This window comes from Lemur catta, chromosome 5, assembly GCF_020740605.2.
Source record: "Lemur catta isolate mLemCat1 chromosome 5, mLemCat1.pri, whole genome shotgun sequence".
NCBI lineage: Eukaryota > Metazoa > Chordata > Mammalia > Primates > Lemuridae > Lemur > Lemur catta.
In genome coordinates, this window is record NC_059132.1 from 71,506,619 (window position 1) to 71,532,304 (window position 25,686).

At 35.4% G+C, this 25,686-nt stretch overlaps 1 protein-coding gene across 1 annotated transcript; it reads left to right on the forward strand.

Annotated features, from left to right (window-relative positions):
- The first annotated feature begins 64 nt into the window (after positions 1 to 64).
- TMEM184C (transmembrane protein 184C) lies at positions 65 to 22,684 on the forward strand. Its single transcript, XM_045552093.1, has 10 exons — positions 65 to 754; positions 6,849 to 6,979; positions 7,078 to 7,114; positions 7,868 to 8,073; positions 15,616 to 15,690; positions 17,156 to 17,249; positions 19,129 to 19,241; positions 20,583 to 20,682; positions 21,185 to 21,356; positions 21,931 to 22,684. Exons 1-10 carry the CDS (start codon positions 536 to 538, stop codon positions 22,194 to 22,196), a joined length of 1,413 nt encoding a protein of 470 aa, XP_045408049.1. The 5' UTR covers positions 65 to 535; the 3' UTR covers positions 22,197 to 22,684.
- Positions 22,685 to 25,686: the final 3,002 nt, after the last annotated feature.

The window sequence follows — 25,686 nt, forward strand, 5'->3', positions numbered from 1 at the left end:
GGCGGGTCTCGTTTGGCGCTGACGACGAATCGCCTGCCTCAGACAGCAGAAGCGGAAGGGGAAAACAGCGGAAAGTCCTGGTTCGGCCTTGGGTTCCGCCGTAGGGGATGTCCCGTGCGAGTGAGTGAGGAAATCTTGGGGCCTGATCTACCAGCAGAATCAGGCGAAGAGACACCGGCGACGGCTGGAAGGAGGAACCGCGAACCCTAAAGAAAAGAGCGAGCGGGCAGGCAGCTGTAGGGCAGAACCGGAGTGTGCTCGGTCCCTAGAGGCCGGTCCTGGTCGGCGCCGCTATGGAGGCCATGGTGCAGACAGAGCTCAGGGCGATCCCCAGATGAGGGAGCGGCCCCGCCGGAGATCCCACCACAGTAAAACCGGGTAGATGCTGGGTGGGGAAGAAAGGATGCTGCCCGCACTGCTTCCCGGTAACAACCTGAGAGGCCGCAGTTGCAGCAACAGCAACAGAAAGCACAACGCCGGCCGAGGAGGCGGCTCGAGCTTTTGGTAAAGTCACCAACAGCTCTTTCTCAGTAGTATGCGAGTTGACAAAACAGCCAGAGAACAGGGCTCCCCATTACAATCTCCTTCGAGGTCTTTTCCCTTGCTATCCGGAGCTAATTTATGCGAAAACATGCCTTGCACTTGCACCTGGAGGAACTGGAGACAGTGGATTCGACCTTTAGCAATGGTCATCTACCTGGTGTCCGCAGTAGTTGCGGTTGTCGTATGCGTGTGGGAATTACAGAAACTGAAGGTAAGAGGGTCCAGCTCCATCGGCCTCTACACTTTCTTCTACCCATCTAGGCTTGGGAAAGACACACCCTTCCCCCATTTCTACCCTGGTTACCCAGACTTGGTATCCTGAAAACCATCTATGGAAATGATACATGAGTCCAGTCTTAGGACATAAACCTGTCTGGTTTCTTGTTCACAGTTCTTCAAAGCATGCTACAGGTGGAGGTGAGACCAGGTGGAGAAAATAGGATATATTAATGTAAGGGCACTGTTTTGCAAGTATTCATCAGTTCTCTGAAAGTAAGGTAATTTTATTCCTGAAATCTGACCTGTTCAGATATTGGACTTAACTAGATCAAATAAACTTTTGAAAACCATGTATTGAATTTTATTAGCTTTTAACTAGCATCCTGAATTAAAGGATTGTAGTTGGTATGACTTTGTTCTTTGTTTTTACTTTGGAAATAAGCTCTTAACCAACAAAGGTTTTCCAAAAAGTCCCTTGTATAATTTTTGATGTCATATTCTTACTGTGACATCAGTAAAAATACCACAAGCTGGAAGAGCCCAAGGTAAATATTTAACTAAGAGATATACTTTATAAAAACTGTATAATGAACTTTAAATTCGAAGTTAATAGAAACCAGAAAGTACTTTTACTGAGAAACAACTATTTTACAAGACCATGGCTATTTTAAGCCCATCTTTATTATGGAAATGATTTTTACATAGTTAAACAAAATATTTAATATACATTTACCTTCTCTATGTTCACCAAATTATTTTTTGTTGACTTGCTATACTGGCATAGTCCATATAGTTATTTTCAATGATAATGTAACATTCAACTACATTAAATATTTCCCAATTGTTAGATATTGAGGTTATTTCCATAATGTGTCTGTCAAAATTCAGGTATAAACGTCTTAATACAAATACGGTTTTCATACTTTGAAGTATTTACTTGGAGTATGATGTAGGAACTACTTTTAAGATTAATGGTATGCATAATATCACCCCAGTTTAAGAATTCTCTTAGTTGTTAGTTTCAACTGTAGTTTTTAAGTGCCACTAGCTTTTATGAAAAATTTTATTCTGCAATCTCTACTGCTGACACCTGAAGCCAAGTTCTCACCCGGTCTTGCCTGGACACTTCTCAGTTCTCCAGCCCAAGTCGTCAGTTAAAACATAAGTCACATTATGTGTGTCTTCTTCAATCACTCCTAGTCCCAGGGTAAAGGCCAATATTCCTAACTATGGCCATCAAGGCCCAACATCATCTGACATCACTCCCACCTGATTCCCCCTCTGACTTTCCTCAAGACCCAGGCTTCCACCACCCTTTGCTCCAACATGCCAGGCATGCTACCTCCTTAGAGCCCTTGCACTAAAAGTTCCCCCTTCATAGAATGCCCTTCCTCCAGATATTATTCTTATTCCTTTACATCCTTCAGGTCTTTACTCAAATGTCACTTAACTACCCTATTTAAAATCACAAGCTTCCCCTCCTCAACTCTTCATATTCCCTTCCCTGTTTTATTTTTCTGCATAGGACTTACCATCATCTACCACAATACATATTTTATTCAGTTTTCTTTCCCCCTCTTTCTGCCCAAATAACTGATACTTGAATAAATGATCAAGTATACTATATGGTCAGAGATATAAACATGGCATCTATCTTCATGGAACTTAGTGGTGGAGACAAAGGCAACTAAAATTGTAAACAGAAATGCTATGGAGGAAACTAAAAAAAAAAAAAAGAGATCTGAGAAGTTAACAGGCAGGGCAATCTTATTGTACAAGTTCAAAAGACTACTCTATCAGCTATAGAAAATTAAGTGGAAGTGAAGGGAAGTTCAAAAGTTCTTTATGATAGTTGAAAGTTAGTAGGTGGCTGAGCTATGATGATTTATGGCCCAGATCAAGATAGCAGAAGTGGAGATGAAAAACTAAATTTTAAGTATCTTTGGAAGTGAACAAATAGGACTTGGCAGTAGATTGGATTGGGGAGGAGAGGCAGTGAGAGGAATAAATCAAAGATAATTCTGAGGTTTTTGATTTGAACAACTAGGTAAATGGTGGTGCCAGTTGAGATGGAAAATTGAGCTTTAGGGACAGGTTTGAGAGAAATTAAGTTCCGTTATGGATGTTTAGTTTAATCAGAGACATTCAAATGGGCATGCCAAATATGCAGTTGGATATGCAAGTCTAAAAGTCAGAAAGGTTTCAGCTGCAGATATAAATGTGGGAGTTTATCATAGTCTATGGTATTTTCTTACGGCAACCTGTGCAGACTGAGTGGCTTAAGCAACCAAACTTTATTGTCTCACAGTTTTGAAAGCCCATCCCATGCCCATGGGGTATATACTCATTTATTAGAATGGCAGGATGACCATCTTCACTATTTAAACTATTTCTCATACTCTCTTGGCTGAGCATGTAAAATTGAAGTTAAGTAGGTCAAATGCACACATGATGGCACAGTGCTCCGTAGTCTTTTCTCCTTGTCCCACTCATCCTTATGTGCCAAGTAGCTATTCTGTCAGTTCTGCTCTCTCTCCTCAGGAAGATTGGGCCCAGAAAGCACTCTCTGCTGTTAGTCTCCCCTTTCTGTTTTGAAGCATTTGGCTAAGGGAGAGTAAACTTACTCCTAGACGCTTGTCTTTAAGAGTTTTTTCTTTCCTCTCTTCTTTCCTCAAGTTACCTTAGGAAAAAATTCTATTTATCTCTTCCTCCTCATTTTGTGAGCCAAAACAACTCAACTCATGCCTGATAAGTTTAAGAATAAGGTTAATGGTATCTTTATATCAATGTGTCTCAAATTTGAATAAATTATCTAGAGATAAATATAAAAGTAAAGTAAATGTAATAATATCTATAGATACCTAATGTTGAGTTATTCTATTATAATGTTACTTAAATATGTACACACATAAAATAGGTTAAATTTCCTATGCATATAGCTTTTTATGTAGCTCAAAAAGCAATTATTAAAACCAATAATTAAAATTAATGACATTAATATGGAGAGATGATGTTTTTCTGAAACTAAATTACACTTGCAGTATAAAAATAATACTCTGTGGTACAGGATTTTTTAAATTTGGCATGACTATACTATTATATAATGACTTAATTCTTTGGTCACTTGTTTTTTATTGTTTAAAAGAGAACTTTCTTCCTTACGGCACACTGAGGACACTTAATCTTCATTAGTCACAATCACATCATTTTTCTCTTAAGCCTACCACTAGGTTCTCCTTTTTGGAACTAAGGCAATCATAAAAACCAATGTGGATGTTAAAATGACTTGGCAATGCTATTCATAATGATTGTCTTATAATAGAGAAGATCTAGAATATGCTTATGCTATTATTAGTTTCTTAGATCATTCTTGAAATTTTGCTTTCCGTGGTTTCAGTCACCTGTGGTCCACCATGGTCCAAAAATATTAAGTGGGAAATTCCAAAAGTAAATAATTCATAAGTTTTAAATAACTTTTATTATAGTATATGTTATAATTGCTCTATTTTATTAGGTTTTAATCTCTTACTGTGCCTAATTTATAAATTAAACTTTATAAGTATGTATATATATGAAAAAATATAGTCATATGTATATAAACTTAAGAACTGTCCCTAGTTTCAGGCATTCACGGGGGTGGGAGGATCTTGGAACACATCCCCTGAGTGATAAGGGGAGATTACTGTACTTAAATGAAATTAAGCAAAGCAAAAAGCCCTGGAAAATGAGTGACCAGACATTCCTTTTATTTTATTTATTTGTTTTTTCTTGTTGAAATTTTTATTGGGATTGAGTTGAATCTACAGAACAGATTGGAAAGTGCAGACATCTTAACAATATTGTGTCGTCATATCCACAAATGTGAACTATCCCTCCACTTGGATATTCTTTGATTTCTTTCATCAGAGTTTATAGTTTTCCTCATATAGATACTGTAGATATTTTACTAGATTTATACCTAAGTATTTCCTTTTTGGGGTGAGCTAATGTAAATGGTAGCCAAGTCATTTTAACAGTGAAACAGTATAATGCTTCCAGGAACCTAGAACTGGCTTAGAGTTTTTCTTTTTTTTTTTTACAGATAAGGTCTCACTCTGTCACCCAGGCTGAAACGCAGTGGCACAATCATAGCTCACTGTAACCTCAAACTCCTGGGTTCAAGTGGTCCTCCTGTCTCAGCCTCCCAAGTATCTGGGATTACAGGTGGGCGCCACTGCACCTGGCTAAGACATTCCTTTTAGAATCTACACCTCCATATATTTGCTTTGCATTTACCAGAATTTAGCAAGACTTTCATATTTGCTTTTCAAGTTTTCTATACATTTTAATGTAGAAATACCCATTATTGTAGAAATACTTTTTTTTTCCATACTTTTGTTTTCTACTACTTCAATCTTTGGCCCCTGGTGGAGGCAAGAAAGTCTTGTTTAAAACAGTGAGACTAAGAGTTGTGAACTTAAGATTTTTTTTTTTTTTTGAGACATATGTGGCTTTCTGGATCCTTGAGTGTGGACTTTTGACTGAATCCAAATTTTACTTTTACTTTTAATAAAGGGATTTGTTATGTGAAGTTTAGATTCAGTCAAGGGGCTGCACTTGGGGATCTGGAAGGCCACATGGGGCTTTGAGGCTACAGGTTCCCTACTCCTAAGGCTCAAGCAATCCTCCTTCCTCAGCCTCCCAAGTAGCTGGGACTGTAGGTCCACGCCACCACGCCTGGATAATTTATTTTGTCTAGTTTTTGTAGAGACAGGGTCTTGCTCTTGTTCAGGATGGTCTTGAACTCTTGACCTAAAGCAATCCTCCCACCTCAGCCTCCTAAAGTGCTAGGATTAGAGGGGTAAGCCACCATGCCCGACACCAGATCTATTTTAATTGTTAACTGCTCAAACCCCTCAAATATCAAAAATAAATGCCCACTTCCTCTTTAATAAAAAAGAAAAAGATTAACACTCTTCAAGGCAGGATTACAAGTGAGTATAAAATTCTAATGCCTAGGGCCCCTGAAATAGGACAGAGGTTCAATAAAGTTTTTTTTTTTATCAGAAAGCAAATGGATTACTTCAGCTCTCGTATAGGAAGAGGTGGTTCAAAGTATATTTTTAGAAATTGAGCTTTTAAAGGATACGATATTGATCAGATACTGACATAAAAAAGAAATTAGAGCTTTTTTTAAAATAATGATATCCTGAGTTGATATTGTGGTATATAAGAAGGGTCGTATATAGAAACGCAATTTGGATAGTAGTGTGGCAGTACATAAAGTATTCAGCAAGATATCAGGCAAATATTCAGCACTCAAATAAATGTTCATTGTTTTCATGTATGCAAGAGTTTATCTACCAAAATGTTTAACAATAAAATTTGAAGAAAATGTAGGTAGATTTTTAACTTTCCAGCCATAAAAGCAAAGAAATAAACCATAAAAAGATTTTCAGATTTGACTTGCAGGAAATTTTAAAACTTCTGTACATCCCCAAGCACAATAATCAAATATAAAAGGCACATAATAAGCTGAGGGGAAATGACATGATGTTAATGTTTCTAATGTATAAAGAGCTGTTATAAAAGGCTCCATGAGGAAAATGCTCAACCCCATGAGGAAAAATACACCCTTTCCCTTCCCCAAAACACAAATAGGCTGTTTATGTTGAAGAAGAAAGCAAAATAGCTGCTAGTCACTTGGGAAATATCAAGCTTCATTAGTAATCAAATAAATGAAAATTTAAGAAATAAAAATATTTGGCTGGGCATGGACAATCTAGCACTTTCGGAGGCTGAGGTAGGAGGATCACTTGAGCCCAGGAGTCCAAGACCAGCCTGAGCAAGAGCAAGATAATTAGGGGGGTGTGCTGGTATGCACCTGTAATCCCAGCTACTCAGGAGGCTGACGCAGGAGGATCACTTGAACCTAGGAGTCTGAGGTTGCAGTGAGCTATCGGATGCCACTGCACTCTAGCCAGGACGACAGAGTGAGACCCTGTCTTTCTTTCTCCCTCTCTCTCATAAATAAATAAATCTCTATCTATCTATCTCTTTAGTTTTAGTATCAGAATTTATACTAATGTGTTATTTTGTTTCTTAAGGTTGGAATACACACCAAGGCTTGGTTTATTGCTGGAATTTTTGTGCTGTTGACTATACCTGTATCGCTGTGGGTGATGTTGCAACACTTAGTACATTATACACAACCCGAACTACAAAAACCAATAATAAGGTAAATCTTAATATATTTTGATTCTCCTGGTGTTGTGTTGGCTTATTTTGTAAATATGACATAAGATGATTTTAATTTATGTTTTGCTTTCCAAATAGGATTCTTTGGATGGTACCCATATACAGTTTAGATAGTGTAAGTATTTTTCATTTTTATCTCATTAACTGAGAAGTTGTTTGATGATAGTAACTATACTTACAGAATGTTTATAGTAAAGAAAGTATGTGATTGAAAATAAGGAGTCTTATTAATAAGAAAAGTAAAAAGATTCACTTGTTTTTAATGTTGATAAAGAATATAAAGTATAATAGAAAATGGAAATGTGATATTTTTTATTTTTAAAAATGTATGCCTTTTTTTTGCTTAATCTTTTAAACTTTCAGATCAGTAGCTCTTAGTCCTTTAAAGAATATACTATTTTAAATTACATTATCACCTTTTTAATTTAATAAGTCTTTTATGTGGAATAAAAAATTAAAAAAAGAAACCTTCCTAGTGGATACACATGCATTTGTTATAGATGACTGCTCTAATTTGATTAACTATAAAGGAAATACGTTTAGTAGCATTTTCTCTGATCATATCCAGAAAAATTTCAGATTATATTTAAGAATTCAGGTACTGAATTTTGCTTTTCTTGTTATTTATTATTTACCCCCAAACACTTATCTTTTTGTTTACCAATATCCAAGATGTTTATTATGTCTAAAAATTCATTTCACAGATTGTCTGGTAGCCCTCATAATGATAAATTTTAGAGAGTCTCATGTAAGTATGTGACAAGACATCTCAAATTTAAAAATTAGCTTATTGTGAGTACCATAAATTGGAATGGTAATTCCTTTTATCTTAGCTACAACTGTTTTTAACATCTGTGCTTTTTCATAGTGGATAGCTTTGAAAAATCCGAGCATTGCAATATATGTGGATACCTGCAGAGAATGCTATGAAGCTTATGTCATTTACAACTTTATGGGATTCCTGACCAATTATCTAACTAACCGGTATCCAAATCTGATACTAATACTTGAAGCCAAAGATCAGCAGAAACATTTCCCTCCTTTATGTTGCTGTCCACCATGGGCTATGGGAGAGTAAGTATGTTTGGTTCTAATTCTTTTATGTTTTTGTTTTATTTAAGCAGAGTTTTTAATTAGCAATCAGCTCTCCAAAAGGCAGTGTGTTTTAAGTGTATTATTAGCAAGACAAAAAGTATACCCTACCATGAACTAGGTCATAGTCAAGTTTAACGCCTAACAAAACACATTTTCATAATCCACATATATATTAGTCTTTTTTACATTTATTCATCCCTAATAGAAAAATTAAATAAAATATTGAAGGAAAAATCCTTATTAATTATGTAATCAACATCTTTTTACAGTAGGGAACCAAGGTCTGCAGATCTTATGTAAGGTCACACAACTAGTTAAAAGACTCAGGGAGAAGATAGTCTAGGTGGGAAAATAGCATGTGATATGAAATGGAAGCAACATATAGCAGTGTTTATTCTAATAATATGTAAGTTAGCTTACCTTATTATATATTTGTGTGTGACAGTAAAACCTATGTCATTTACAACTTTCATTTTAAAAAGTAAATTGAGGTTAAGATTGCATTTATTTCACAAATGAAGCACTGGATATTTTTCAGCAAGCAAACATTTGAAAACAGTGTTTTAGAAACTAGACTGATTTTTGCAATACTATAAAGGATGCATGGGAGGGAAGAAGACTCCACAGATGGGAAAATAATTTATAATACTCCATTTGCAAGATAAGCTGAAAAGGAGGGATGAGATTGGAATAGAAAAGAAAGGCAAAAAGACTGCAACTGAAGAATCAGTAGGACTTGGCCACTGATGGATAGGGTTGGTAGAAGTTATAAGCCAAGGTAAATGGAGGTATAGTAATCAGTGTAGACAAAAGATGTAGGGGTATCTGCGTTAACTCCTATGTGGTACGGAACCATTTGTACAACATTCTGAAAAATGTTGTCTCTACTTACACATTTGAAATGACAAGGAGCTACCTGGATTTTTAAATAATAAAAATTAAAATTAAAAAAATAAAATAATAAGCTTCTAATGGGTTCATTTGACAAATATGTATTGAGCAGCTAATATGTACCAGTATAAAGATACACCGTGGTGCAGAAAACAGACATAGACTTCATGGAACTTACAGTTTGGCTGGGAGAGTTAGGAATTAAATGAAGACACATACATAGTTACTTATTTCAGGAAGTACAATGAAGGAAAAAGAACAAGAGACTATGAGAGAGAATAGGAAGGAAAAATTAATGTTGGTTGGATATCAAGAGAGAGATATTGTGCTTAACTTCGAATACAACACGAACAAATAGGGATTTGTAGCTAATGAGCAGATTGAGGGGGTAAGGGGATGTAAAATTTTTGAGAGGAGACAACAGGCCTAGGGGCATTCTGGCTAAACTGACCTAATAGGATTCTTGCTAAAGGCAGGCCAGGGACTTAGTCATCAAGAGTGGGGGATAAGGAACTTGATCAGCTATCAAGGGTGATAAGGTATCAACGGAGTAGGGGAATGACTTAGCAAGAGTCTTTGCTTAGACGGACTTCACAGGCCAAGGATGAATCCTAGCTGAAAAGAGGACTTTGAGAAGCTTGTCTAAAGTTTGGTTAGTGAGAGAGAATCTTTGTCAAGTGAGAAGCCATTGTAGGATATTACGCAAAGAACTGGTATCCAAATTTCATTTTCAAAGATTACTGTGTTCTATATAGACTGAATTGGAAGTGAGCAAAGGTGTAAGCTGGGATAGAAGAGATTGCAGTGGTCTGCTATAGATGATGATGATGGCAGTGGCGATGATGATAATGGTGGTGGCTTGGCTTTGATCTGGGCTCTTCTGCCAATACAGAACCTGAGATGAGGCTCTAGCTGCCTCTTCAGATGGCTCCCAATTAGCTGGTGGGCATCTGAAACCTTAAACCTTTTTCAGATATTACTGGTCAAAATTCTCATGTTCTGTGTTTGTGCAATTGATTTGTTCCTATATACACAATTATATTTATTCATATTAAATTTTTTTTGTATTGGCTTCATTTTTTCCTGAGACTTCTGAATTCTGACAACTGCTGATTGAAAAATGTGACTAATAGCTAGCAATGCATCCATAAGTGTAACTCAGTTTTTCTTACCTTTGCAAAGACATAGTTTGCCAAAGTCATGCAGTGTGGGAATGTGGTTTTAGTAATAATAAAACTTTTCATTCTGTTGTATATAAATACATTTTAGTTACCAGTCTTCCTCTCATAGATAACTGGCGATATATAGCTGATAATTAATAAAGTTACTGCTATTTAAGATAATTCAGTATAATGTTTTCATTTTAAGATGCAAATGCCCTGGCAAGTTTGCAGTTAGTAGATGGTAAAAGCTAAGTCTGCTTTTTAAACTCTGATTTCTTCAACATAAGTAATAAGCACAATTTTCTTTTAATGAATATTTAATTCATATAGATAGTTCAGTAGGAGATATATTTACCTAGTGACTCAGTGTACTTATACTTCTAGACAAGTAGAAGTTTTCATAAAATAGTACTAACCCTTGTTACTTACTATTCTTCCTTCTTGTTTTTAAAATTTGGGTTACAGCCCACTAAGTTGAATTTAACACAGTTTGAAAAATATTGCTCTAAGTATATTCCTTCATGTGGATATACTAGGTCTTATAGGTTTGGTTCAACTTCATAAGTTAGTGGCAAACTGTTTTCTGAAGTGTACCAAATTGTTCTCCCACCAGCATCATAGAATAGTTCTGTTGAACCACATCCTCACCTACATTTGGAATTATGCAGACTTCTTTATGTTTGCCTATCAAAGGGGTGTAAAGTAAGATATCACTGTGGTCTTAATTTGTATTTTGCTGATTAGTAATGCGGTTGAGCATCTTTTCATGTTTATTAGCCACTTATGTTTCCTTTTCTGAAAAATGTTTGTTTCTTATTCTTTAATGGGTTATCTGTCTTGTGGAATTACAGAGGATTTTTAAACACATAGATACTAATTCTTTCTTTGACGTGTTAAAAATATCTCCAGTTTTTGGCATGCTTTGTCACTTTTCATTGTATCTGTTGATAAACATTGTGTCTTTTGAATTTTAAAATAGCTGAATTTATCAGCCTTATTGTTAGTACTTTTTGGGTCTTGTTCAAAAAAATCCTCCCTAACCCAAGATTATAAAACATTCTCCTATGTTTTTTCCTAAACATTTCAGAATTTTACCATTAAAACTTAGCGCTTAATCCATCTGGAGTTAATTTATATTGTGTGAAGTAGAAATGTAATTTCATTGGATAACTGCCCTAGCACCATTCTCTATTCTCTCTCTTCTCCCTCCTCATCCCTTCAGATCAGTGTTGGCACCTCTGTCATATGTAAAGTTTCCATATGTTGTATGGGTTTGTTTGGGGTCTTTCCTTTCTGTTTTATTGGTTAATTTTTCTATCCCTGGACCAGTTCCATACATTAATTACTATAGCTTATTAATAACCCTTAAAATGGGCCAGGTGAGGTGGCTCACACCTGTAAACCTGGCACTTTGCAAGGCCCAGGTGGGAAGATTGCTTGAGACCAGCCTGAGCAACATAGTGAGACCTTGTTTCTACAAAAAATAATAAAAATTAGCTGGACGTGGTGGTACGTGAGTTTGAGGTCACAGTGAGCTATGATGATGGCACTGCACTCTAGACTGGACAATAGAGCAAGACCCTGTCCCCAAAAATAAATAAATAACCTTAAAATGAAGAGCAAGTACCCCAACCCTATTACTGTCTTGGCTCTTCTTGCATTTTTGCTCTTACATATACATTTTAGAAACAGCTTGTCAAGTTGCTTGAAAAAGCTTTAATTCAATCCTTAGTTTATTGATATCTTTATGGATTTTGAATCTTATCCATGCATATGGTCTAGCTTTCCGTTTATTGAGCTCTTCATTTATATCTTTCAATAAAATATAATTTTCTCATAAAAGTCTTATATATCTTATGTTGACTTTGTAAATATATTTTATTTCCATTGTAAATGGCATCTTTTTAAAAAATTAGTTTCACTGCTGCCCATGTGTAGAAAGGCAACTGATTTTTGCATAGTGATCTTATATCCAAAAATCTTTTTTTTTTTTTTTTTTTTTGAGACAGAGTCTCACTTTGTTGCCCGGGCTAGAGTGAGTGCCGTGGCATCAGCCTAGCTCACAGCAACCTCAGACTCCTGGGCTTAAGCGATCCTACTGCCTCAGCCTCCCGAGTAGCTGGGACTACAGGCATGAGCCACCATGCCCGGCTAATTTTTTTGTATATATATTTTTAGTTGGCCAGATAATTTCTTTCTATTTTTAGTAGAGACGGGGTCTCACTCTTGCTCAGGCTGGTCTCGAACTCCTGACCTCGAGCGATCCACCCGCCTCGGCCTCCCAGAGCTAGGATTACAGGCGTGAGCCACCGCGCCCGGCCCAAAAATCTTGTTAAATTTTCTTAGTCTGTAGATCCTTTTAAGTTCTTTGTGTACAGTCATCTGCAAATGAAGGATCTGTTTCCTTTCTAGTCCTTATAGCATACATTTCTTATTCTTGCCACTGTGCTTGTAGTACTTCTAGACATTCTTGTCTCATTCGTGATTTTAAAGGGAATTCTTGTAAAATGTCACGATTTAATTTGATGTTTCTAAAGGTTTTGTAGGTATTCTTTATCAGCTTAAAAGAGCTCCCTTTTATGCTAGTTTGAGAGGTTTTAATTATGAAGAAGTATTAAATTTCATAAAATGCTTTTTCTATACCTATTGAGATGATCATGGTTTATCCTCTTTAATCTATTAATGTAGTGAATTAGATTAATGGATTTTCTAATATTAAAACCCCCTTGCCTTTTTAAGGATAAATTCAAATCGTTATGATGTATCATCATCTTTTTTGGTATGCTAATATTTTTATTTAGAATTCTTACATCTACATTCATGAGTAATATTAGACTATAATTTTCATTTCTTATATTGTCTGGTTTTCATATCTAGGTTATACTGGCTGAATAAGAATTATTGCCTTTTATTTGTATATCACAGGAAGAGATTACATATTATACTATACCTTGAAAGATTGGACTTGGACTTTTCTTTGTGAGAGGAAAATTATAGAAGTATTTAGTCTCCCTGTTGTTTCTGGAATCGTTTTTTGAAAAGTATAGTTTTTAGGAATTAGAACAGTAAAGTTTTAAATGCATAGGCATACGTTAGTGTATGTCTTTTTAATCCCTTTTGGATCTGTCATTATGAGCTCTCTTTAACATTTCTAATGTTAACTGTATCTTTGTTTTTTCCTTGATTAATCTTATCAGAAGTTTGCTGATTTTTACTAGTCTTTTCAAGAACTGACTTATGGCTTTGTTGATTCTCTCTGTAGTATGTTCGTTTTCAATTTCTTTAATATCTGCTTTGTTTTTACTTCCTCTCTCCCATTTCATTTGGTTTACTATTGTATGTTCATTTTTTATTATGTTATACATTCTTAGCTCATTAATTTATAGCCTTTATTCTTTTCTAATACTACATGTAAGACTACAAATTTCCCTCCAGGTACTACATTCCCTGAACCCTATGGTTTTGATATTTAGTATTTTCATTAGCATTCAGTTCAAGGTTTTTAAATTTCCACGGACATTTCTTCTTTACTTGAGTTATTTTGGAACATTTTTAAATTTCCAAAATTATGTTTTGGTGTGCTTTTTCGTCTTATTTATTTGCATTGCAGTCAGAAAATGTACTATGAGACAGCCTTTGAAATTTGTTAAGGTTTGTTTTATGGGCTGTAGTTCATGAGCAGTTTTTGAAAGGTGACCTGTGTGCTTGAAGAGAATATGTATGCTGTTAGAGGATTACTGTATTATATTAAATATTTATGTCCATGAGGTCAGTTTTATTGTGTTATTCCTACCATTTCCATCCCTTGCATATCCTAATGTTTTAGATATATGATTTGTTTTTAAAAAGTTTCATGGGTTTTTTTTTACACTGATCTAACAGTCCACACTTGCACAGGTTAGGCAGTTTGCATTTTTGTGATTATTAATAGGTTCACTTATAATCTTGCTATCTTTTTGTCTTCCATTTTTCTCTTTTTCTTATTTTCATTGATTACATTCTTTTTTTTTTTTTGAGAGAGAGAGTCTCGCTCTGTTGCCCGGGCTAGAGTGAGTGCCGTGGCGTCAGCCTCGCCCACAGCAACCTCAAACTCCTGGGCTTAAGCGATCCTACTGCCTCAGCCTCCCCAGTAGCTGGGACTACAGGCATGCGCCACCATGCCCGGCTAATTTTTTCTATATATATTTTTAGTTGTCCAGCTAATTTCTTTCTATTTTTAGTAGAGACGGGGTCTCGCTCTTGCTCAGGCTGGTCTCGAACTCCTGACCTCGAGCGATCCGCCCACCTCGGCCTCCCAGAGTGCTAAGATTACAGGCGTGAGCCACCGTGCCTGGCCTACATTCTTTTTTTTAATAAACATTTTGGTTCTAGTAATACAGCACCTTAAGGTGTCTGTATGCCAGTCTCACTATCTTCTCAGTCTAGGTATAATCCTTAGATTAAGGAACTTACGATACATAACTTTGACAATCAGTTCTCCTGGTAGAAGTGATGAATAAGCATTTGCTTTCAGAGCAACTTGGTCTAAATTTTAAGAGGGCTTATCCATAGTTCTCAAGACTGTTTTTGGCAATTGTTTTTTTTTTTTTTTTTGAAACAGAGTCTCACTTTGTTGCCTGGCTAGAGTGAGTGCCGTGGCATCAGCCTAGCTCACAGCAACTTCAAACTCCTGGGCTTAAGCGATCCTACTGCCTCAGCCTCCTGAGTAGCTGGGACTACAGGCATGTGCCACCATGCCCGGCTAATTTTTTCTATATATATTTTTAGTTGTCCACATAATTTCTTTCTATTTTTAGTAGAGACGGGGTCTCGCTCAGGCTGGTCTCGAACTCCTGACCTCAAGCAATCCACCGGCCTCGGCCTCCCAGAGGGCTAGGATTACAGGCGTGAGCCACTGCGCCCGGCCTTTGGGGCTTTTTTGTTTTGTTTTTTTTTGTTACTCCTTGTAAATTTTCCCTTATATTGAGTGAGCCCAGTGATAGAATAAAAACTGTTCTATGCAGGATCTTTGTTTTGTCCTTTCAGAGTATCCAATCAGTGATACTCTCTAGAATGATAACCAAATTTAAAAGGAAACAATCCTACATGCAAATAATACATTCTAAATATGCGTTCACATGTACACAGACACACACACACCATTCGTTACTCAGTTTTTCTTCCAGAAACACACAGGGACCCACTTTTGTACCCTTTGTTCTGTGTTGCCCTATTCAAGAACTTGAGACTGTACACAAAAAGGGAGATCTTTCAGAAGATGTAGCTGTTACATAATTTCAAAAATGGTTATTTAGTTAATTTGTTTGCTGCTATCTACATTATTCTACCAGCACTATTTAGGATGACTAAATTGAAAGAAATACAAATATGGTATCATTAGTCAACATGATTTTAATTTGGAGGCTTTGGGGAAATCTGGTGCTATTTAAATGAGTAGTTGAAATGCTAAGTTATTTTTCTTTTGCAGAGTATTGCTGTTTAGGTGCAAACTAGGTGTACTGCAGTATACAGTTGTCAGACCACTCACCACCATTGTTGCTTTGTAAGTACACAGATTTTATATTACCATTTATTTTTTTTAAATATTTGTGCTTTTATGTGGGAACAACTAAGTAGAAAAAAGTATTTTAATTTACTTGTTTAAGGCAGGTCTAGTCTGCTGTAAAAAACACAGTACACAGAGACTTTATTAAAATAAAAAAGCGACCATTTATAGGCATCGAATCACCACAAGGTTATTTTAAATATTTACATCCTCTCTAGAGCTTACTGTAAAGCACTTTGAAAAAAATGCTCTCTTTTCAAATACACAACTTACAGAAACCCTACTGCATGAAGTTAATATATGCTACTTTAGGTTGACTGCACAGTTTTATTTTCTAAATAGTTAATTTAGAATATATTGAGAGGCCAGGCATGGTGGCTCACACTTGTAATCCTAGCACTCTGGCAGGCCGAGGCGGGTGGATCGTTTTGAGCTCAGGAGTTCAAGACCAGCCTGAGCAAGAGTGAGACCCCCGTCTCTACTAAAAAAATAGAAAGAAATTAGCTGGACAACCAAAAAATATATAGAAAACATTAGCCGGGCATGGTGGCGCATACCTGTAGTCCCAGCTACTCGGGAGGCTGAGGCAGAAGGATTGCTTGAGCCCAGGAGTTTGAGGTTGCTGTGAGCTAGGCTGATGCCACGGCACTCTAGTCCGGGCAACGGAGTGAGACTCTGTCTCAAAAAAAAAAAAAAAATAGGATATATTGAGAGACTCTACTCCAAGAAGTCATATTTTTCTTTAAAATATTCTGTTAAGAGTTAGAATTGAGGTACAATGGGTTATCATTAAGCTACCTGGCAAAACTATTCCCTAAAAATTTAAAGACATCAAATAATTTAAAGCAGATAGACTGCATATTTCATATACTAGTTATTACAACATTCTGCATGCTCACAGAGGAAAAATACAAAGACCTCTGAAAGAAGTCTTTATTCTGCCTTTGAGCTAGCAATAATTATTTAGCCAATTAAGACAAATTCATTTCTTTATGAAGGCATGCTTTATAAATAAAGGTTCTCTGCAGTTTAGAAAGTGGTTAAGCATATAATTGAATACTGATGATGATATTTACTTGAGAGTATGTGTGTCTTCATAAAGTTTACCTCCAGGATAATTTAGGGGAAAAAACGACAACTCCAGTTATTGACTGGCATTATATGTTTAACAATCAAGCTTTTCAAAATTAGGCAGCATAGTTTTTTTGAATTTAACAATCACTCTTTCTAGTTCATTGTTATGTGTCTCATTTTGGATTTCCTTCAAGTTGGTGGAGTAATGATATGGTAACATTTTTGGAAAAATATGTTTATTTTGGAACCACCTCCATGGCCAAAGTCAAGTGATTATTTATGGGATCTTTCAAATAAACTGACTTCTAAATTTCAGTATTGTCATCACAGTGTTTTAAAGTACATTTTTATTTAATCATAAAGATGTCTTATTTTTACCATTTTTTAGAATCTGTGAGCTGCTTGGTATGTATGATGAAGGGAACTTTAACTTTTTAAATGCTTGGACTTACTTGGTTATAATAAACAATATGTCACAGTTGGTAAGTAAATATTCATTTTTCTTAATCATAATAAATTAGTCTCTGTAACTCTGAATTTTTTTAGGCAAAGTTTCTTAGAATAAAGCTTGTTTCTTTTTGATCTTGAAATTTAATTTATAGGAAGACTTGGAAAAACTGTAATATACATCTTTATACATATATAAAGATATAATAATATCTCCGTTAATTATTTGGTGACTTAATACCCTGACCTGTTGATCATGTTTGTTGATTTATTTCTGTTGCTCATTGCATAGTTGTGAGGGTATGTCATAAATAAAAGCACAGTACTAAGTAAACAAAACAAAATATATATATACACATACCAAAAATATAGATAGACTGGGCATAGTCAGTAAAAGAAAATATCAAATTGTTATTTGTCAGTATACAGTTTGAATAAAAGTCAGAGAATAAAATTCTCTGCTACCATATTTGGAACTAAAGGAAAATTGAGATTGCCAAGTTTTAAAAAATGGATGATGTTCTATTAATAGAAAGTAGTATGTAATGCTCTAAAGATTACTGTTTGGATCCTGTGAACTTAAAAAATGTGCATTTCATTTAAATCCTTTGGGTAATGCTTTCAGCAAAATAATAATTTAGATGCAGTAGCATACATGTATGGTATTAGAGCTTTATAATAAAAATTAGAAGTCTCTATATCTAAAGCTTTTCCACATGTTCATCTTCTTTGGAAATGGTAGTTCTGTTTCTGGGAATGTATTCCAAAGAAATGGTCAGGCCAGGTGCGGTGGTTTACACTGTAATCCCAGCTACTCAGGAAGCTAAAATGGGAAAATCACCTGAGGTGTGGAGTTCAAGATCAGCCTGGGCAACATAGTCAAGACCTGTCTCTAAAATAAATTTTTTTTTAATTAGCTGGGTATGGTGGTGTGCACCTGTAGTCCCAGCTACTCGGGAGACAAAGGCAGGAGAATCACTTGAGCCCAGGAGTTGGAGGCTGCAGTGAGCTATGCTGGGGCCACTGCACTCCAGCCTGGGTGACAGTGAGACCCTGTCTCTTAAAAAAGAAAACAAAGATAAGAATCCTTATGAAACATATGGAAGTTAAGTACTTTAAGTGTAAAAAAAATTAGGCAACAAAATCTTCTATTTAGTTCATGACACCTGTTAAAAAACCAGCTTATGTGTAGAGAGGAATGGTTGGATGGTAGGCCTGTAGATAACTTTATCCTTTTTTTACTGCTTTCCTATTCTAAAAATAAATTAGTATTTAATGTAATTTTAATGTGAAAAAGTGAACTTTTAGGAAAATATTTGTTGCTGTTCATCACTACTAGGTTACTGCCACTAATTTCTAAAAATAGTTAATAAATCTTATTCAGCTGAACAGCATATTACCCTCCGGAAAAAATTATTTGCCTGATTCTTTACATTTAGATTTCATGGTCACAATTTTATTGAAATTGTACTTTTGTAATGTGTTGCCTTATAAATAATATACATACAATGTTATATAAGATAGACTAGGTAAAGTACTAAAGCCTTATAAAGTTAGTGGTTATTTCTGTTTAAAAGCCATGACAGATATGTTTTTTATTCTGGCTGAACAAGAGCCTCCTTTTTCTTCCATTTGTGTCAATCATTTGATGATTGTTCCCTTTATGGGGCCCAGGAAAGTACACTTAAAAATATTTTCAGGGAAGATGTTATACATCTTTTGAGAAATTTCAGATGGTATATATTCATCTACAATAAACTATAAAATCTTGTTATTAATCTAAAAATAGAATAATAAAGCCTAGAAAAATGTGCCTGCAACATTATTCTGTACCAGGTCTCTGGTATGTAATATTTCTGTTACCATATTTAGTTATTCTTACTGAAGAAGTTTAACTGTTAATCTTGTTTCTAGTTTGCCATGTATTGTCTCCTGCTATTTTATAAAGTTTTAAAAGAAGAACTGAGTCCAATCCAACCTCTTGGCAAATTTCTTTGTGTAAAGCTGGTGGTTTTTGTTTCTTTTTGGTAAGTGTTGCTTTCTCTTACATGTTCTTATTTTCTAAAGGGCAGTAAAAACTGCTGATTAAAGGAAGATTTTAAAAAATAGTCTTAATGTGAAGATGGACTAAAATGTCTCTACTTACCTTTTTAAAAGTTCATCCTTTTAGTCCTTCTAGGATTTTCATAAAGAAATAATCAGATGGTCACTGCAATGTTTATAAGAACATAATTTGAGACAACCTAAATATCTCAGTACTAGAAGAATCATTAAAATAAATCATGGTCCTGTCATACAGTAGAATACTATACAATTTGGAAGAAAGCATGACAAAGAATATTTAATGATGTGGGGAAATGTTTATCAGTAAATATTTTTTTAAAATAGAAGGCAAAACTATACATGGTCTCAGTTCAGTAAAGAGGTAGGTAATAGGCATCCTAGAAACAAATACACCAAATGTAACAAGATAGAAATACAAAAAGGGGAAAAGAAAAATCTTCAAATCCCATTATCCAGAATGATTAACATTTTGGTACATCTATGTCATATATAAAACTCCACAGAAATAGTTTCGTACTATTGTGGAATTCAGTAGTATATTCAGTATATTATGGATGGTTCCTTGTAGGTAAAAAGAAATATAATTTTGTTGTTTGGGAGGTCTTGTTTTTTCTTTTGCTTAGTGTTCTGTTGTATGAATGTAATTTTTTAGCCAATCTATTGGTATCTAGGTTGCTTCTAATTTTTTCACCAGTACAAGCAACACTGAAGTGAATATTCTTGTATGAAACCTTATCTATCTCATTATTTGCTGTTTAAATGTAACCTGGGGCCATATCCCTAGATGTGCTTGAAATGCTCAGCATGACTCCTCTCTGTCTTGGAGTCAGACCCCTTTTCTGAGTTTGTATGTAACTCCAGTTAAGTCAAACAAGTCTGGTTTCAAGTAACTGTTTTAAAAACTAATCTGAATAATTTATACATGTGTAAACATTAGAGTATCTGTCCTTTATTTCATTTTCACTGCATGTTGTACAGGTGTTAGGCATTGTGCATGTATAGGAAAAACTTAAAATCTAATTGCTTGTGCATACTTTCAAAACACAGAAAGATGTATAAACCAAGTATTGACGTTTTGAGAATACATAATCAAAATTCATCTGATGAAACTATAGAAGAATGAATCTTTATAGCAAGTTAACATATTTAATATAGATACAGTTTCTTCAGGAATATGCTGTGAAGGCAGGGTGGTGGTGGTCCACAGGTTGAGCTGGGGTTTAACTTTTTTAAATGGCATATTTTTAAAACTACTCATTTTATGCTTGATATAGATTTAGTGTTTACCTTTTCCTAACATATAGGCAAGCAGTAGTTATTGCTTTGTTGGTAAAAGTTGGCGTTATTTCTGAAAAGCGTACATGGGAATGGCAAACTGTAGAAGCTGTGGCTACAGGACTCCAGGTAAGTAGTGCTATCTCTGAATTCAATAGAACTTTACTATTTGTTAAGCATTTTTACTTATTATCTCCACTAAACCTGACAACATGCAGGGTTTAGGACTACTGTTAGCCTCCCATTACAGATGAGAAAACAAGGGAACCCTAGAGAAACTGGCCATTAATTACTGCTTTGTAGCAGAACCAGGAATAAAACCTGGATTTTGTAATTCCTAGTCCATTTCTCCTCTTAAGTTCTTGGGTGGTGGATTGAGAATGCAGGGTACTTTGCTTCTTAAGAAATACTTCAAGTAGTACAAGCTAGATATAAATTTTGGCATTCTGTCTTTTTCTGAAGAGGTCAAAAATAATTATTTTAGAAAATGGAAAAATGAATATAATTTGAAAAGGAAAATAACAGCTGTTTATACTTTAGGACTTTTGAAAAGTACCTGGAGAAAGATAGCACTCTACACAATTAGATTCAAATCCAAAGATGACTGATATGTTTGTTGTTGTTTTTGTAGGACTTTATAATCTGTATTGAGATGCTCCTTGCTGCTATTGCTCATCACTACACTTTCTCATACAAACCATATGTCCAAGAAGCAGAAGAAGGCTCATGTTTTGATTCCTTTCTTGCCATGTGGGATGTTTCAGATATTAGAGATGATATTTCTGAACAAGTAAGGCATGTTGGTAAGTACTAGCCATTTAATTCATCCAAATAGGTAGGTTATTGAATTTCTCATACTAGGGCAATTTAGTAGCTATTTAAGATAATGACTGTTTAAAGCAGTACCACGGTACAGGCTTATCAAATTTGGGGGATGGGATGAAAGTGGGGCACTTATTTTTAGAATGGTAAGTTTATAATGGTGAAAATACCTTTTTTTTTTTTTTTTTTGAGACAGAGTCTCTCTTTGTTGCCCGGGCTAGAGTGAGTGCCATGGCGTCAGCCTAGCTCACAGCAACCTCAGACTCCTGGGCTTAAACGATCCTACTGCCTCAGCCTCCCGAGTAGCTGGGACTACAGGCATGCACCACATGCCCGGCTAATTTTTTGTATATATATATTTTAGTTGGCCAGATAATTTCTTTCTATTTTTAGTAGAGACAGGGTCTCGCTCTTGCTCAGGCTGGTCTCGAACTCTGAGCTCAAACAATCCACCCACCTCAGCCTCCCAGAGTGCTAGGATTACAGGCGTGAGCCACCACGCCCGGCCTGAAAATAACTTTTGACTAACATGGAAACCTTTATATTACTCTAAAGGACGGACAGTCAGGGGACATCCTAGGAAAAAATTGTTTCCTGAGGATCAAGATCAAAATGAACATACAAGCTTGTTATCATCATCATCACAAGATGCAATTTCCATTGCCTCTTCTGTGCCACCTTCACCCGTGGGTCACTACCAAGGGTTTGGACACACTGTGACTCCCCAGACTACACCTACTGCAGCTAAGATATCTGATGAAATATTTAATGATACTACAGGAGAAAAAAAAGAAGCTTCGGATAAATCCGTGGACTCATGAACAGCGTGCAAAAGCAAACTGTGCTACTACCGTATTATATTATTACCTGGTATCCTATGGCTCAGGATTTTGTGTGTGGGACAAACCATAAATTATGGAAAATTTTAACACAAAAATAGGTGAAAACCAGGTACGATGACTGGGTTTATATATGTAAGTTTTGTATATCAAAAATAATCAGTCTAAATTTCCTAGGCTTAGACTTGATTTCTTAACATTAGAGTATCACATACTCAAATGGTAGAAAATGACTTCAACTAAATGATGCTGATGTTACACTGCTTTATCAAGAGGATGGACATTAAAAAAAAATCAGTACTTCCTGCCACTGCTGCATGAATATTATGCTCTAGAATTAACAGAAAGCATAATACAGAAATATGAATTAATGGAACTTAATCATAATCATGTGCCATACAAACTTACCTAACAATTATTTCTCTACTTCTCAGCTGGATGTCTTTCAATAAATAAGAATTTATCATTTATTTTCTGTAACTTTTTATGTCTCTCATTCTTTAAACATAAACCCAAACCCTTAATTTTAACAAAAACTTCTTGATAAGAGGCACAGCAAAAGAGAAGTCAAAAAAAATTACTATTAATACTTTTCCTCAGAGCTATTAAAGGTGGCAGCAAATGTAAATCTCAGCTGAGTGGTATTAATTATTCATTAAACCATTATCAGAAGACATGTAGGTACTATTTGGGGAAAATTTATTATTTAGGATGTGGTTTCTCTAATTGCTAATCACAGCCCATTAGCTCATATTTAACATTTTATAATGAAAACAAAATATAGAAAGTGCCATAGTATGATGCAAAAAGTGTAATTACTATTTCTGAAAGCCTTTGCTTTATATATTTATATGCAGTGTGTGTGTGTGTGTGTGTATAAGTATACTGGTTCATAGTAATTATGGTACAAAGTCTTTATTCTGTCCACTATTATATATTATTAAACATTTCTATTAAAAGTAAAGCTGGGCTATATGTAAAAACCCTAAAAGTTTACCAAAAAAACTATTAGAACTAATAAATGAGTTTAGTAAAGTTGCAGGATACAAAATTTTTATACACAAATAGTGACCTAACAGAAGAATCTCAAAATAATTCCATTTATAATGGTATCAAAAAAAATACTTCTTAGGAATAAATTTAACCAAGGAGGTGAAAGATCTGTACTATGAAAACTATAAAACATTGATCAAAGAAATTGAAGACACAAATGGAAAGATATCCTATGCTTGTGGATCAGAAGAATATTGTTAAAATGTCCTTACTATCCAAGCAATTTACAGATTCTATGCAGTCCCTATCAAAAGCTCAATGGCATTCTTTATAGAAATGGAAAAAATAATCCTAAAATTCATGTGGAATCATAAAAGACCTTGAAGAGCCAAAACAATTCTGAGGGAGAAAAAGTTAGAAACTTCTCATGTCCTGATTTTAAATTATGTTACAAAGGTATAGTAATCAAAACAGTATGGTACTGGCATAAAAACAGTCCAGTGGAACAGAATAGAGAGCCCAGAAATAAACCCAAACGTACACAGTCAACTAATTTTTGACAAGGGCACCAAAAGGACATGATGGCAAAAGGATGTTCTCTTTAATAAGTGGTGCAGGGAAAACTGGATTTCCAAACACAAAAGAATGAAATTGGAACCTTATCTTACACCTATATAAAAATCAGCTCAAAATGGACAAAAGTCCTAAATGTAAGACCAGAAGTTATAAAACTCCTAGAAGAGAACATAGGAAAGTTCCTGGACATTGGCCTTGACAATGATTTTTTTTTTTTTTGAGACAGTCTCGCTTTGTTGCCCGGGCTAGAGTGAGTGCCGTGGCGTCAGCCTAGCTCACAGCAACCTCGGACTCCTCGGCTTAAGCGATCCTACTGCCTCAGCCTCCTGAGTAGCTGGGACTACAGGCATGTGCCACCATGCCCAGCTAATTTTTTTTATATATATTTTTAGTTGTCCACATAATTTCTTTCTATTTTTAGTAGAGACGGGGTCTCGCTCTTGCTCAGGCTGGTCTCGAACTCCTGACCTCGAGCGATCTACCCGCCTTGGCCTCCCAGAGTGCTAGGATTACAGGCATGAGCCACCACGCCCAGCCGACAATGATTTTTTGGATATCACACCAAATGCTCAGTTCACAAAAGCACAAACAAGTAAACAGGACTGCAACAAACTAAAAAGCTTCTGTGCAGCAACGGAAATTGCAAAATGAAATGACAGCCTATGGATTGGGAAAAAATATTTGTAAACCATATTGATAAGGGGTTACTATCCCAAATTTATAAAGAATTCAGACAACTCAATAGTAGAAAAATAAAATAACTATTTTAAAAATGGGCAAAAGACCTAAAATAGACATTTCTCCAAAGATAATACAAAAATAGCCAACAGGTATATGAAAGGGTGCTCTCAACGTCAAGCATCAAGGAAATGCAAATGAAAACCACTGTAAGATACTAGCTTACACTAGTTAATATAGCTATTATCCAAAAAACAAAAGATAAATGTCGGTGAGGATGTGGAGAAAAGGCAACTCTTGTGCACTGTTGGTGGGAATGAAGATTGGTACAGCCATTATGGAAAACATTATGAAGGTTTCTGAAGAAATTAAAACTACCATATGACACAGCAATCTCCCTCTTCTAGGTACACACCCAAAGGAAATGAAATCACTTTGTAAAGATATCTGCACTTCCATGTTCATTGGAGCATTAGTCACAATAGCCAAGACAGGGAGATAACTGAAGTGTCCCTCAGTAGGTGAATGGATTAAAAAAATCCATATATGCACAATGGAATATTATTCAGCCCAAAAAAAAGGAACAAGATCTTGCCATTTCTCATAACATGGATGAGCCTAGAAGACATTATGCTAAGTGAATAAGCCCGAGAGAAAAAAAAATATTGCATAATCTTTCATGTGGAATCTCAAAGAAAAAATCAAATGTACAGAGATAGATAGCAAAACAGTGGTGGGCAGGGAGAAAACGGGGAGATGTAGGTCAGAGGATACAAGGTAGCGGATATGGTAGCATGAACAAGTGTAGAAATCTAATGTACACATAAGCAGTATAGGTAAATAAAATTGCACTACATTTGGGATTCATGCTAAATGAGATTTTGTTTGCTCTTGCCACACAAATGGGTAACATAATGGATATGTTAACTTGCTTCATGTTGTATACCTTAAATATAAGCAATAAAATTTATTTTAAAAAATTAAAAAGTAAAGCTCAGTAGTATAATGATAATAGAGGTAACAAGAATAGGTGATCTGGAGCAAAGGTACATCTTCTTTTCTTCTAATTTACAAAGAGCACACAGCATATACAAAGCATGGTAATGATCTTCCTCAATAATCTCCCTATTTCAACAGTCTGTAAAAAAGTGGACCAATTATTGTATTTTTTATTGTGTATCCAAATCAAAACTTTGAAAAACTGGTTTAGGATTAACTCTTTCTT

Bases quoted from the DNA above. Each gene is read 5' to 3' on its own strand.
- TMEM184C (XM_045552093.1), top strand. From the start codon at position 536: ATGCGAGTTGACAAAACAGCCAGAGAACAGGGCTCCCCATTACAATCT. The intron at 8,074-15,615 runs GTAAGTATGTTT...TTTCTTTTGCAG, and splicing joins CCACCATGGGCTATGGGAGA to AGTATTGCTGTTTAGGTGCA. The intron at 15,691-17,155 runs GTAAGTACACAG...ACCATTTTTTAG, and splicing joins CTCACCACCATTGTTGCTTT to AATCTGTGAGCTGCTTGGTA.